The sequence below is a fragment of the Heptranchias perlo genome, chromosome 16 (assembly GCF_035084215.1).
Source record: "Heptranchias perlo isolate sHepPer1 chromosome 16, sHepPer1.hap1, whole genome shotgun sequence".
Lineage (NCBI taxonomy): Eukaryota > Metazoa > Chordata > Chondrichthyes > Hexanchiformes > Hexanchidae > Heptranchias > Heptranchias perlo.
In genome coordinates, this window is record NC_090340.1 from 52,997,200 (window position 1) to 53,012,764 (window position 15,565).

At 42.0% G+C, this 15,565-nt stretch overlaps 1 protein-coding gene across 2 annotated transcripts in view; it reads left to right on the forward strand.

Moving 5' to 3' along the window:
• mthfsd (methenyltetrahydrofolate synthetase domain containing) overlaps window positions 1-15,565 on the forward strand; it is a 48,755-nt gene that overhangs the window by 1,091 nt on the left and 32,099 nt on the right. For both annotated transcript variants that reach the window (XM_067997512.1, XM_067997513.1), the window contains exon 2: window positions 4,394-4,497. In XM_067997512.1, the coding sequence (XP_067853613.1) occupies window positions 4,394-4,497 (104 nt within the window). The remainder of the gene's footprint in view (window positions 1-4,393; window positions 4,498-15,565) is intronic.

Here is a 15,565-nt window from a genome sequence, read left to right on the forward strand (position 1 = left end):
TTGCTGATCACATAAAGGTAAAACTTTATAAATATTGGGTCCAATTCTGGGCACCACACTTTAGGAAGAATGTCAAGGTATTAGAGAGGGCACAGAGGAGATTTACTAGACTGGTACTAGGGATGAGAGACTTTGGTTATGTGGAGAGACTAGAGAAACTGGGATAGTTCTCCTTAGAGCAGAAAAGGTTAAGGGGAGATTTAATAGAGGTGTTCAAAATTATGAGGGGTTTTGATAGAGTAGATAGGGAGAAACTGTTTCCATTGGCAGTAGGGTTGGTAACACATTTATTTAAGATAATTGGCAAAAGAACCCTGGGGGAGATGAGGAGACATTTTTTTATGCAGGGTGTTGTTATGATCTGCAGTGCACTGCCTGAAAAAGTGGTGGAAGCAGATTTGATAACTTTCAAAAAGGATTTCTTTTTTATTCATTCATGGAATGTTGGTGTCACTAGCAAGGCCAGCATTTATTGCCCATCCCTAATTGCCCTTGAGAAGGTGGTGGTGGGCCTCCTTCTTGAACCGCTGTAGTCTGTGTGGTGAAGGTTCTCCCACAGTGTTGTTAGGTAGGGAGTTCCAGGATTTTGACCCAGCGACGATGAAGGAACGGCGATATATTTCCAAGTCAGGATGGTGTGTGACTTGGAGGGGAACGTGCAGGTGGTGTTGTTCCCATGTGCCTGCTGCCTCGTCCTTCTAGGTGGTAGAGGTCGCAGGTTTGGGAGATATATACTTGAAAAGGAAAAAAGTGCAGGGCTATGGGGAAAGAGCAGAGGAGTGGGGCTAATTGGATAGCTTTTTAAAAGAGCCGGCACAGGCAAGATGGGCCAAATGGCTGCCTTCTGTGCTGTTTGATGACGTAGTTAGAAAGCAGTCCTGGACTATGAGCTCCTCTATAATTTTCCCTCTACTGTTTTCCCAGTCAACATCTGGGTAATATTTTTGAAACCTTATACTTTCACTCATCAAACTTAATTCTCAAAAGGATTGTCCACAGCTGCCAGTAACCCCGGTGTTAACTCAGTACACCTTATAAGCCCTGCTGGCAAATCGCTCCAAACAAATATTGTTTATTTTGTATCTGTACTCTACCTGTATAAAGAGAATACATTTGGGAGACTAATGACTTATACAAACTAAGCCCACGAGTCATAACCATTATACCTTATTCATGGTTTATGCAGATGGTTTGCTTTGTATCATCCACTGGTGCTCAATGTGCATCTGTGCTTTTTACTTGAGGGTTAAAATGATGAGAGAAGCGTGCGACTTATAGATATCATCTGAACTGAGTTTAAATCGTGTCCTTATGTTCATTCTCTACATCTTTGGTAATAATGGATCTCATGTGGTATTGCTCATGGATTTACGTGGATTGTGGTCTTGCTCCTCCTCCTCTTTCTCACAAAGCTGCAGCACCAACAAAATACCATTGATAGATTTCAAAGTTACAATTAATTTGTATTACTTACCAAAAGTCACTTTTTAAATTCTTTAATTGCAAATATTTTATTCCTGTTGTAAGGTTTCTGATGCCATGGCACCTGTTTCTGCCAAAGGAATTGGCAGTAGCAACCCCTGGTGTTAACTGGTAAGAGGCCTCTGTTGAGGTGCAAAAGTAGAGTGTTCCCCGTGTACTGAAAGTGATGAGCTCTCCCCAAAAAACCTTTAACTGAAGATGGTGAATTCAGCAGGTGGAGAATTGCAGCTATGAACCTGAGAAAGTGTATTTAATACACAAGCTTATTATACTAGCAGAAGTCACTTTTCAAGCTGTCTGTTTCAAAGATATCCAACTCTTACAAAGTGAGATTGACATTCTCACACACAAACCTTGACAGATTTTGCTGATGTGTGCATAATTGCCAGTTCATGCTGGTACCGGGATAAGAAGCTAACATTGGGCAGAGTTTTTGTAAACACTGCACATTTGGAGATCTTTTGATAACTTGAAAAGAACTAAATATTTTACCTATAAATTGATCCTGTTTCAGATGACATTTCTGTTTAAACTTTTAAGATTGCCACATATTTCTGAGACATAGTTTGAAGCATGTAGGCTTTTTAAAGTCAAACATATCTTCAACCTCATTTGTTCTGTTTTGTTTCCCTGGTGTACAATAACTCTGTTGAGCAATATGATACTTCACAATATTTATGTACAGCAATAAAATGCTGAATGTTGATGACAACTAAAAGCATTGGCTACATTGAACATTTTTAAATCCAGGGATTATGGCTGCATGTTGCAGTTAGGGGTCCGAGTTCATAATTTTTATTTATTTAAAAACTGCTTTTGACAATTGGTGCAATAAATCTTGCCTAAACAATTTGGGGTGAGGTGAAAGAAAGGAGATAATAAATGGATGATATTGATTCAAAAGATTTAAATATTCCAAAAAGTCTTTACTAGAGGTGCTGGTAAGACATAAAATGATTGACTTCATTTGAAAGTCTGAGAGTAATGACTTAGTGTCATAGATACAGCACAGGAGGAGGCCATCTGTCCCATCGTGCCTGTGCCAGCAATTAGTTCCATTCCCCTGCCCTTTCCCCATAGCCCTGTAAATTGGTTTCCTTCAAGTATTTATCCAATTCCCTTTTGAAAGTTATTATTGAATCTGCTTCCACCACCCTTTCAGGCAGTGCATTCCAGATCATCACAACTCACTGCGTAAAAAATTATTTCCTCATGTCGCCTTTGGCTCTTTTGCCGATCACCTTAAATCTGTGTCCGCTGGTTACTGACCCTTCTGCCACTGGAATCAGTTTCTCCTTTATTTACTCTGTCAAAACCGTTCATGATTTTGAACACCTCTATCAAATCTCCTTCTATACCTTCTCTGCTGTAAGAAGAACAACCCCAACTTCTCTAGTCTATCCACACAACTGAAGTCCCTCATCCCTGGTACCTGATCTGAAGATCATGAACACTTAAGATACAGTAATTGAAAAATATGCCTTAATTACAGGACTAAATAATATACAGTTATTTTATTCCCGATTTCAACAAGTTAATGTCTGATAGACAAGAACAAAATATTTTGTTTTCAAATGTGAATTTCTTGCATGCATACAAATATGAAAAGTATGAGATAAACGTGTTTACTGATAATACTGGTTGGTTGATCTGACATTGCCTGTAATGTTCCTCATGTTTATCGGTACAGATAATGATGAGATGTCAAGCTCTGTGTGCTTCTGATATATTAGTATTACGTATTCATAAAGAATAATGTGGAGTTAGAAACAAGACTTTCATTCAGTCAAGGGGTTTAGAAGATGGTATGTTGTGTGAGAATGAAACTCCAAGAAATATAAATTATAATGGTATGTGAACATCTGCAAAATTCTGGAATCAATTTACAGCCTTTAATTCTCTCTATTGGGCCTGTGGTTTCACATAAAATATGTGATGAGGGAGTAAAAAGAATCGAACTCAGAACTACTACTGTGGATAGAAAGAAGAAAGAAAGACTTGAATTTATGTAGCGTCTTTCATGACCTCAGGATGTCCCAAAGTGCTTTAAAGCCAATGAAGTACTTTTGAAGTACAGTCACTGTTGTAATGTAGGAAACAAGGCAGCCAATTTGCGCGCAGCAAGGTCCCACAAACAGCAATGAGATAATGACCAGATAATCTATTTTAGTGATGTTGGTTGAGGGATAAATATTGGCCAGGACACTGGGGAGAGCACCCCTGCTCTTCTGCCAGGGGATCTTTTATGACTACCTGAGAGGGTAGACGGGGCATCAGTTTAATGACTCATCTGAAAGCCAGCACCCCCGACAGTGCAGCACTCCCTCAGTACTGCACTGGAGTGTCAGTCTGGATTATGTGCTCAAGTCTCTGGAGTGGGACTTGAACCAATAACCGTTTGACTCAGATGAGAATGCTACCAACTGTGCGACAGCTGACACCTTAGATGCAGGGAGAGAGTGCAGTGGTCACGAGAGTATAATAACTGATTGTCACAACTACAGAGTAGAAAAATAACATAATCAGAGGGTGTAAGAAGGGTGTTGCATTTCAGACTTCAATTCTAACCGTCAAGTAATTGCAACAATTGAAAGATCATGCCCAGAAAATGTTTAAAAAGCCGCCCTAATCGGGACCTAATTGGTTTTCATAGTCAAATCAAAAATGCCAGTTTCAGAAATAAACCATCAAAATTCAGTCTACAAGTATAGAGCAGATTATGAAGTAGTTTTGTAGCTCATAAATATAATTTACCTGCTGCCTTTATTTACATTCTGCCCCTGGGGGAAGAGTACACAAATTCTTCATGTAGTGATTGTTGAACATTTTGTTCCTACCAGTTAGAAAGATAAGCCAGCGGTAAGCCTGGAATGATATTTCAGAACTGAGATTTTTTAAAAATTCTTCCCAGGTGTCACTAAATGGGACTTTCGCCAGAAGGTTTGGGATTATATGGAAGAAAAGAATTTGGCAAACTTCCCAAGACCAGTTCATCACAGAATTCCTAATTTCAAGGTAAAGTTACTGTTTGAAGCCTCACAAGCTTTTAATTTAATAACCTTTATGTTTGCCTGTTAAATTTCTAGTTTTCATGTTAAATCCATTATAGACAAACCTGACGGAAGCAAATCATTAGCAAGTCTCATCTGATGCATTCACCACTTTTTAGCAGACCAATCAGTTTGAAAAGACTGAACCTGTATCTGGCAATTATTGTTCCCTGCAGCAAATGTGCAACAGATTTAATACTTGACCATAAGATAATGACAAGTAGTCAAAATCTATGTTGCCACTAGGCCCATTCAGTAGAGTTCTTGGATATTTTTTATTCGTTCATGGGATGTGGGCGTCGCTGGCAAGGCCAGCATTTATTGCCCATCCCTAATTGCCCTTGAGAAGGTGGTGGTGAGCCGCCTTCTTGAACCGCTGCAGTCCGTGTGGTGAAGGTTCTCCCACAGAGCTGTTAGGAAGGGAGTTCCAGGATTTTGACCCAGCGACGATGAAGGGACGGCGATATATTTCCAAGTCGGGATGGTGTGTGACTTGGAGGGGAATGTGCAGGTGGTGTTGTTCCCATGTGCTGCTGCCCTTGTCCTTCTAGGTGGTCGAGGTCGTGGGTTGGGAGGTGCTGTTGAAGAAGCCTTGGCGAGTTGCTGCAATGCATCCTGTGGATGGTACACACTGCAGCCACTGTGCGCCGGTGGTGGAGGGAGTGAATATTTAGGGCGGTGGATGGGGTGCCAATCAGGCGGGCTGCTTTGTCCTGGATGGTGTCGAGCTTCTTGAGTGTTATTGGAGCTGCACTCATCCAGGCAAGTGGAGAGTATTCCATCACATAAGAACATAAGAAATAGGAGCAGGAGTAGGCCAATCGGCCCCTCGAGCCTGCTCCGCCATTTAATAAGATCATGGCTGATCTGATCCTAACCTCAAATCTAAATTCATGTCCAATTTCCTGCCCGCTCCCCGTAACCCCTAATTCCCTTTACTTCTAGGAAACTGTCGATTTCCGTTTTAAATTTATTCAATGATGTAGCTTCCACAGCTTCCTGGGGCAGCAAATTCCACAGACCTACTACCCTCTGAGTGAAGAAGTTTCTCCTCATCTCAGTTTTCAAAGAGCAGCCCCTTATTCTAAGATTATGCCCCCTAGTTCTAGTTTCACCCATCCTTGGGAACATCCTTACCGCATCCACCCGATCAAGCCCCTTCACAATCTTATATGTTTCAATAAGATCGCCTCTCATTCTTCTGAACTCCAATGAGTAGATTCCCAATCTACTCAACCTCTCCTCATATGTCAGCCCCCTCATCCCCGGGATTAACCGAGTGAACCTTCTTTGTACTGCCTCGAGAGCAAGTATGTCTTTTCTTAAGTATGGAGACCAAAACTGTATGCAGTATTCCAGGTGTGGTCTCACCAATACCTTATATAACTGCAGCAATACCTCCCTGTTTTTATATTCTATCCCCCGAGCAATAAAAGCCAACATTCCGTTGGCCTTCTTGATCACCTGCTGCACCTGCATACTAACTTTTTGATCTTCTTGCACTAGGACTCCCAGATCCCTTTGTACTGCAGTATTTTCCAGTTTCTCGCCTTTAAGATAATAACTTGCTCTCTGATTTTTCCTGCCAAAGTGCATAACCTCACATTTTCCAATATTGTATTGCATCTGCCAAATCTCCGCCCACTCACCCAGCCTGTCTATATCCCCCTGTAGGTTTTTTATGTCCTCCTCACTCTCCACTTTCCCTCCCATCTTTGTATCATCTGCAAACTTTGATATGTTACACTTGGTCCCCTCCTCCAAATCGTTAATATGGATTGTAAAGAGTTGGGGACCCAGCACCGACCCCTGCGGAACACCACTGGCTACTGGTTGCCAGTCCGAGAACGAACCGTTTATCCCAACTCTCTGCTTCCTGTTAGATAACCAATCCTCCACCCGTGCCAGAATATTACCCCCAATCCAGTGATTCTTTATCTTGAGCAATAACCTTTTGTGTGGCACCTTGTCGAATGCCTTCTGGAAGTCTAAATACACTACGTCCACTGGTTCCCCTTTATCCACCCTGCATGTTATGTCCTCAAAGAACTCAAGCAAATTTGTCAGACATGACTTCCCCTTCGTAAAGCCATGCTGACTTTGTCCTATTAAATTATGTTTATCCAAATATTCCGCTACTGTCTCCTTGATAATAGATTCCAAAATTTTACCCACCACAGATGTTAGGCTAACTGGTCTATAATTTCCAGCCTTCTGCCTACTACCCTTTTTAAATAAGGGTGTTACATTAGCAGTTTTCCAATCTGCCGGGACCTTTGCCGAGTCCAGAGAATTTTGGAAAATTATTACCAAAGCATCCACAATCCCTACTGCCACTTCCCTCAAGACCCTCGGATGTAAGCCATCAGGTCCAGGGGATTTATCCGCCTTGAGTCCCATTATTTTACTGAGTACCAATTCCTTACTGATTTTAATCGTATTTAGCTCCTCCCCCCCTCAAGCCCCCTGTTTGTCCAGTGTTGGGATATTCTTAGTGTCCTCCACCGTAAAGACTGAAACAAAATATTTGTTCAACATTTTTGCCATTTCCATGTTTCCCACATTAATTTCCCGGTCTCATCCTCTAAGGGACCTACATTTGCCTTAGCCACCCTTTTTCTTTTTATATAACTATAGAAACTCTGGCTATCTGTTTTTATATTTTTTGCTAATTTATTTTCATAATCGATCTTCCCTTTCTTAATCAATCCTTTAGTTACTTTTTGCTGTCTTTTGAAGACTTCCCAATCTTCTATCCTCCCACTAAGTTTGGCTACCTTATATGTCCTAGTTTTTAGTCAGATACTGTCCTTAATTTCTTTACTTAGCCACGGATGGCTGTCATTTCTTTTACACCCTTTTTTCCTCAGTGGAATATATATTTTTTTGAAAGTTGTAAATTAACTCCTTGAATGAACACCACTGCTCATGTACCGTCTTACCCTTTAATCTATTTTCCCAGTCCACTTTAATCAATTCCGCTCTCATACCATCATAGTCTCCTTTATTCAAGCTCAGTACGCTTGTTTGAGAGCCAACCTTCTCGCCCTCTAATTGGATATGGAATGTAACCATGTTATGATCACTCATTCCAAGGGGATCCTTGACTAGGACATTATTAATTAATCCTGGCTCATTACACAGGACCAGGTCCAAGGTTGCTTTCCCCCTTGTAGGATCAGTTACATACTGCTCCAGAAATCCATCCCTAATACACTCAATAAACTCTTCCTCAAGGCTGCCCTGCCCAATTTGATTTGTCCAGTTAATATGATAGTTAAAATCCCCCATAATTATAGCTGTTCCCTTATTACATGCCCTGACTATTTCCTGATTAATACTTCTTCCAGCAGAGTTGCAACTATTAGGAGGCCTATTATCTACGCCCACTAGTGTTTTCTTCCCCTTATTATTCCTCATCTCTACCCAAACTGTTTCATTATCCTGATCCTTTGTCCCAATATCACACTCCTGACTTGTGCCTTGTCGATAGTGGAAAGGCTCTGGGGAGTCAGGAGGTGATTCACTCGCCGCAGAATACCCAGCCTCTGACCTGCTCTTGTCGCCACAGAATTTATGTGGCTGGTCCAGTTAAGTTTCTGGTCAATGGTGACCCCCAGGATGTTGATGGTGGGAGATTCAGCAATGGTAATGCCATTGAATGTCAAGGGGAGGTGGTTAGATTCTCTCTTGTTGGAGATGGTCATTGCCTGGCACTTGTCTGGCGCGAATGTTACTTGCCACTTATCGGCCCAAGCCTGGATGTTGTCCAGGTCTTGCTGCATGCGAGCACGGAATGCTTCATTATCTGAGGGGTTGCGAATGGAACTGAACACTGTGCAATCATCAGCGAACAGCCCCATTTCTGACCTTATGATGGAGGGAAGGTCATTGATGAAGCAACTGAAGGCGGTTGGGCTTAGGACACTGCCCTGAGGAACTCCTGCAGAAATGTCCTGGGGCTGAGATGATTGGCCTCCAACAACCACTACCATCTTCCTTTGTGCTAGGTATGACTCCAGCCACTGGAGAGTTTTCCCCCTGATTCCCATTGACTCCAGTTTTACTAGGGCTCCTTGGTGCCACACTCAGTCAAATGTTGCCTTTATGTCAAGGGCAGTCACTCTCACCTCACCTCTGGAATTCAGCTCTTTTTTCCATGTTTGGACCAAGGCTGTAATGAGGTCTGGAGCTGAGTGGTCCTGGCAGAACCCAAACTGAGCATTGGTGAGCAGGTTATTGGTGAGTAAGTGCCACTTGATAGCACTGTCGACGACACCTTCCATCACTTTGCTGATGATTGAGAGTAGACTAATGGAGCAATAATTGGCCAGATTGGATTTGTCCTGTTTTTTGTGGACAGGACATATTGGGCAATTTTCCACATTGTCGGGTAGATGCCAGTGTTGTAGCTTTACTGGAACAGTTTGGCTAGAGGCACGGCTAGTTCTGGAGCACAAGTCATCAGCACTACAGCCGGGATGTTGTCGGGGCCCATAGCCTTTGCTGTATCCAGTGGACTCAGCCGTTTCTTGATATCACGTGGAATTAATCGAATTGGCTGAAGACTGGCTTCTGTGATGGTGGGGCTATCTGGAGGAGGCTGAGATGGATCGTCTGCTAGGAACTTCTGGTTGAAGATGGTTGCAAACGCTTCAGCCCTGCGTTTTGCACTCACGTGCTAGACTCTGCCATCATTGAGGATGGGGATGTTTACAGATCCTCCTCCTGTTAGTTCTTTAACTGTCCACCACCATTCACGATTGGATGTGGCAGGACTGCAGAGCTTTGATTTGATCCGTTGGTTGTGGAATTGCTTAGCTTTGTCTATAGCATGTTGCTTCCGCTGTTTAGCATGCATGTAGTCCTGTGTTGTAGCTTCACCAGGTTGGCACCTCATTTTTAGGTGTGCCTGGGTGCTTCTCCTGGCATGCTCTTCTACACTCCTCATTGACCCAGGGTTGGTAATGGTAGAGTGAGGAATATGCCGGGCCATGAGGTTACATATTTTGCTGGAATACAAATCTGCTGCTGATGGCCCACAGTGCCTCATGGATGCCCAGTTTTGAGCTGCTAGATCTGTTCTGAAACTATGCCATTTAGCACGGTGGTAGTGCCACACAAGTTGGATGGTGTCCTCAGTGCGAAGACGGGACTTTGTCTCCACGAGGACTGTGCGGTGGTCACTCCTACCAATACTGTCATGGACAGATGCATCTGCGACAGGTAGATTGGTGAGGACGAGGTCAAGTCGGTTTTTACTTCGTGTTGGTTTGCTCACCACCTGCCGCAGGCCCAGTCTGGCAGCTATGTCCTTCAGGGCTCGGTCAGTCGTGGTGCTACCGAGCCACTCTTGGTGATGGGCATTGAAGCCCCCCACCCAGAGTACATTCAGTGCTTCCTCCAAGTGGTGCTCAACATGGAGGAGAACTGATTCATCAGCTGAAGGAGGGCGGTAGGTGGTAATCAGCAGGAGGTTTCCTTTCCCATGTTTGACCTGATGACATGAGTCAATGTTGAGGACTCCCAGGGTCACTCCCTCCTGACTGTATACCACTGTACCGCCACTTCTGGTGAGTCTGTCTTGCCGGTAGAACAGGACATACCCAGGGATGGTGATGGAAGAGTCTGGTACGTTGGCTGAAAGGTATGATTCTGTGAGTATGGCTATGTCAGGCTGTGGGACAGCTCTCCCAATTTTGGCACAAGTCCCCAGATATTAGTGAGGACTTTGCAATGTTGACTGGGCTTGGTTTGCCTTTGTTGTGGCCGGTGCCTAGTGGTCCATCGGTTTTATTCTTCTTATGACTTTTCTTTGTGAGATTTTACAACTGAGTGGCTTGCTCGGCCATTTCAGAGGGCGATTAAGAATCAACCATATTGCTGTGGGTCTGGAGTCACATATAGGCCAGACCGGGTAAGGCCGGCAGGTTTCCTTCCCTAAAGGGCATTAATGAACCAGATGGGTTTTTACGACAATCCGGTAGTTTCATGGCCACAATTACTGATACTCGTTTTTTTTAATTCCAGAGTTTAATTTAATTAATTGAATTTAAATTCGCCAGCTTCCGTGGCAGGATTTGAACTCGTGACTCTGGATTACTAGTCCAGTAACATAACCACTACGCTACCGTACCCCCTTGGTACAACAATATCTGTTAGCAAATCTTTTGTTAACGCAACCTATTGCACATAAACGAACTGTTGGCATAGCACAAAAAAAAGTTTTTACTTAACAATCTTTAGTGTTAAGTATTAAGTGAGGATTGCATATTTACTATTGAGGCAGTTTGTGCCTTGGTTCTTCATTAGATACTACTGCACTAATCCTGTGCACGAGTAGCCAGTTTGAAGTTGTGTTTGAAGCTATCCTGCACTACAATGATAATTTTCTTTTTCACACTATCCTCCCCATTCTACTGTTTTATAAAATAATCACTGACAAAATCACCCCAATGCTTTTGTGATTTAATTTTAGTATCAGACTTTCTTAATGTACAAAATCTGCAGTATTTAGACCATCAAACCTTTGCATTTGTTTTCAAGTTGAGATAACAAAAGAATTTATAAGAATAGACTAAGTCTAAGGAAATAAAAAGCTGGTATCAGTAAAGAAAAAAGTCACCATGAAGCTATTGGATTGTCATTAAAAAAAAAAGCCAACTGGTTCACTAATGTCCATTAGGGAAGGAAACCTGCCATCCATACCCAGCCTGGCCTATATGTGACTCCAGTCCCACACCAATGTTGTTGACACTTAACTGCCCTCTGAAGTGGCCGAGCAAGCCACTCAGTTGTATCAAACTGCTAAAAAGAATAACAATCCTTCAGCGGTTCAAGAAGGCGGCCCACCTCCACCTTCTCAGGGCAACTGTGGATGGAAATAAAAGCCAGCCTTGCCAGCAATGCCCACATCCTGAGAATGAATAAAAAATGAATTTAATTTCCTTTGCTGTAGCTGTCAAAGCAGGACAAAAAAGGCACTTCAAGGAATGGAGCAAGAGACAAAGAGAGAAAGAAAATGCTGACACTTTCCCCTGTCTCGCCAGTAGTTTAAAATCACTGCAGTCTTTATGTAGCATTCTGTCTTGCTAATGAAATGCTTGAAAGGGGATTGGTGGTTCTTTCATGTTGCTAAACAAATTTACAACCTAGTAGCACAGCCTGGGATGACACCCAGTATGTTAAAGAAATTAGGCTTTATTTTAACTGTTCCTGAAATTCAAATTATCTGACATCCAAACTTGACTTCTGTTTCCTCAGTCTCCTCCTTCACTGGATTTCATTAACATAGGTGAGACATTAGGACTGTTATGCCGCAGTTACAGGCTCAGTGATGCGCAGACTGGGGAAGCGTGATTGTGAATCTACTTAGACAAAGTAGCTGTGTCAATTTTAGAGAAAGGTTTGCTTTACATTATTTCCCCAAAGTGGGCTGAGACTAAGTTTACATGTATGAATTTGAACTGCAGCTCAATTTACAGTAATAAACTCTTAGAATTGTAGGTGTGGGAAAATTTAGTTCGACTAACCAATGTTTTTTTTCTTTTAATCCACGTCAGGAGCGCACTTTTGGGGATTTAGAAATACTGAAGATTAGTAGAAAATAAATCATTGATAGTATAATTGATTATCAAGAGGGAGGTAAATCACAGATTTTGCTCAGTTATGTAGAGTATGGATGCATTTACAGAATTTATATTGAGTGATTACAATAATTTGCAAGAGCTGCACAGAATTTCTGTTAGACCGTGACATTTTCAGATTGGCAATTAAAGAAAGATATATTCTTAAAATTATGCCGCAAGTGTCCAACAAGAACATAACAGGAGACTGTGCTTGCGTCACTGTTTTCATAACAAGAATATAGGTTATCATTAATGGTTATTGTTTTTATAAACAAACTTTTTTGCACCATTCTGTGCGTGGAAACAAAAAATATTGGGCCACAGCAACTTAACCAGCCACATTCAAATCTTATGAGTGAATGTTTAAATATATTCCACGCAGCTGCTTATAGAATCTGAGTGAGTGCTGAAAGGTTTGCTGATCCCTTCGGCCTTTATAGTCTGTGTCATGCCCATACAGAGTCAGGTTCTATACAAGTAGGAAGCCTTTTATTCTAGTCATGCTGTTATCTTTGTTTTCATTTGGTGAATTTTGTACTTGTCGAGGGATGTCAGTGCTTATGACGAGAACATTTTTTGCTCCCAATTTGATCATTTTGCACTGGGTCATTTGTGTTGTGCAAAAGAGCAAGGGAGGGAGAGAGAGAAACTCTTGTTTGAACTGACTGAGCATTGTCATCACTAGGTAACTCCACCGACTGTTTACTTTCTTACATAATATCATGCTGCATTCCAGCACATAGAGGATAGTTTGAGAAGATTAAGAAGATCAGTTTTATCATTTTTGTTGTGAATTTTGTACTTGTCCTGGTGATTTTAGTGCTGGAAATGAAACACTTTGCATCTCAGTGACCCAGTATCAGTGTTGGCATCAACGACTCACAGATCTTATGTATAGCACAGTTAGGTTCAGAAAACTGTTTCTACTTTGCCTTAACAGTGTGCCTCAAGACTAGCACTCCTACTGCATCGGTATCATATTTGTCCATTTCCCAGACCTGCTATCACTGGTCTTTTTGAATAAAATAACCGATTAGTGCTGAATTAATAGCATTTTTATTGTGTTGTGGACCCATTGAGATTACTTCAACACATTTCAAGTGGGACCATTATAACAGCAACTTGTATTTCTATAGCATCTTTAATGTAGTAAATCGTCCCAAGGTGCTTCACAGGACCGTTATCAAACAGAATTTGACACCAAGCCACATAAGAAAATATTAGGACAAGTGACCAAATGCTTGGTCAAAGAGGAAGGTTTTAAGGAGCGTCTTAAAGGAGGAGAGAGAGGCGGAGAGGTTTAGGGAGGAAATTCCAGTGTGTAGGGCCTAGGCCGCTGAAGGTATGACCGCCAATGGTGGAGCGATTAAAATCGGGGATGCGCAAGAGGCAAGAATTGGAGGAGCGCAGAGATCTCGGAGGATTGTAGGGTTGGAGGAGGTCACAGAGATAGGGAGGGGGCGAGGTCATGGATGGATTTGATAACAAGGATGAGAATTTTAAAATCAAGGCGTTGCCCAACTGGGAGCCAATGTAGGTCAGCGAGCACAGGGGTGATGGGTGAACAGAACTTGGTGTGGTTATCAGTAAGGGGGGGTTTGGAGCGGTGGGGGGGGGGGGGGGTGTTGTGGTTATGGCTGGCCTCAATTCCTCTGGGAAAATTCAGCCAACATTTTCATTCCCGATCTCTATCCAGTGACCCTTCCTGGAAAATGTGCATGTACAAATGTCTCATGAGATGGGATCAGGCTTGGTTGTGATGTCCCCTGTGATCCAACAGTTGGCCAACATTCAGAAGGCTCACGCATGAAGAATAGCCTCCTGGGTGAGATACTGGCAAGTGGAACTAAAGTCAGCAATTTCAGGAGAAAAGAGGGGGGAAAAAGTTGTGGGGGGTTTTGTCGGAGGTTAAATGGCACTGGAAGTTATTCTCTTGTTAACCTAATGATAGTATCATGGCTAGAAAAAAATGATTTTATGATTAAGTCCCATTGTAAATCAGTGATTTTTTAAAAATAGGTTTTATTTTCATTGTTGATAAAGTCATCCTGTGAATTTCAGACTTTTTTTTAACACTTTATGCAATGCTATGCATTTAGCAAAGGGGAGATAGACTACCATTATTTTGAAAACATTTCTAAACATACACATTCTTATCTGAAAGTATAATGATTTGTGTTATGGCTTAGTTGGTAGCACACTTGGCTCTTAAGGTTGTGGGTTCAAGTCCCACACCAGGACTTGAGCGCATAAACTCTAGTGCAGTATTGAGTCAGTGCTGCATTGTTGAAGGACGTATCCATTGGTTGAAACATTAACCTAACCACCCATCTGCCTGTTAAAATGGACATTGAAAATTCCATAGCACTACTAGCAAAAGACCAGGAATTCTCCCGGTGTCCTGGCCAGCTGCCAGAGAACAGATTGGCTGGGCATTCATCGCAGTGCTGTGTGTGGGATATTGGTATTTCAGAATGAATGCTGCGTTTGCTTACATAACAATAGTCACTACATTTTAAAAGCAATTTATTGTGTGAAACGCCTTCAGATGTTTTGATGATGTGCTGTACAATTGCAAGTATCTTTTCTTCCTTTGGAATCTAAAACAATTCATCATACTAGCTCACTACCAAATGAATAATGTTTTATTTTGATGCTTGGGCTGTCTTTTATATACTAGTAATGCAACAGGTGGAACGTTTTACTGTACAAAATATGACAAAAGCATAATTGATGCAAAAAGGTAGCAACTGGTTACTTCGCACGTCTACAATTGGAGAAAGACAGATTAAAACATAGCCATCTTGCAGCATGGGAGGTCATATATAGTAATTTATTGCAATTGATTGCTGCCAGACAAGAAACTTGATTATTTGACCTCATAATAAAAATGGGCTCAGGCAAGGGAAGTATTTCAGCACGAACTTATGGAGAACCCATGCTAGCTGCTTGCAGCCATGACTCACTCCTCCACATTGCTTCCAGAGTATTTTTACTTTGTCCTTGGGCACACATCCAGGCCATCCTTATGCCAAGATATCACTCGTGCGCACTTATAGGTATTGTGCGGAGAATCGCCTCTCAGTCCACCAGCACAGTAAGTTATGGGATGGCTGAGTTTCAGCTATCTGGGGACAGGGCATCCATATAGTACATGCTATGAATTAGCAGACTTGAACAATTGTTTGGGGGAGGTGTCCTATTGGTACTAAACTGATAGCGCTTGGTTAGTCTGGTTCCAAGGAATGCTGCAAATGTGCTTTTAATATGTCAAAACTTCATAACTTAGATGTTTATATAAATGGGATGTGGAATATGTTCAATTATTAAGTTTGATGGGAGTAACACACGAGGATCGAAAAAACAAAGTGTGAGCAGTTCAGATTTTCAATTTATTGTGCCCAT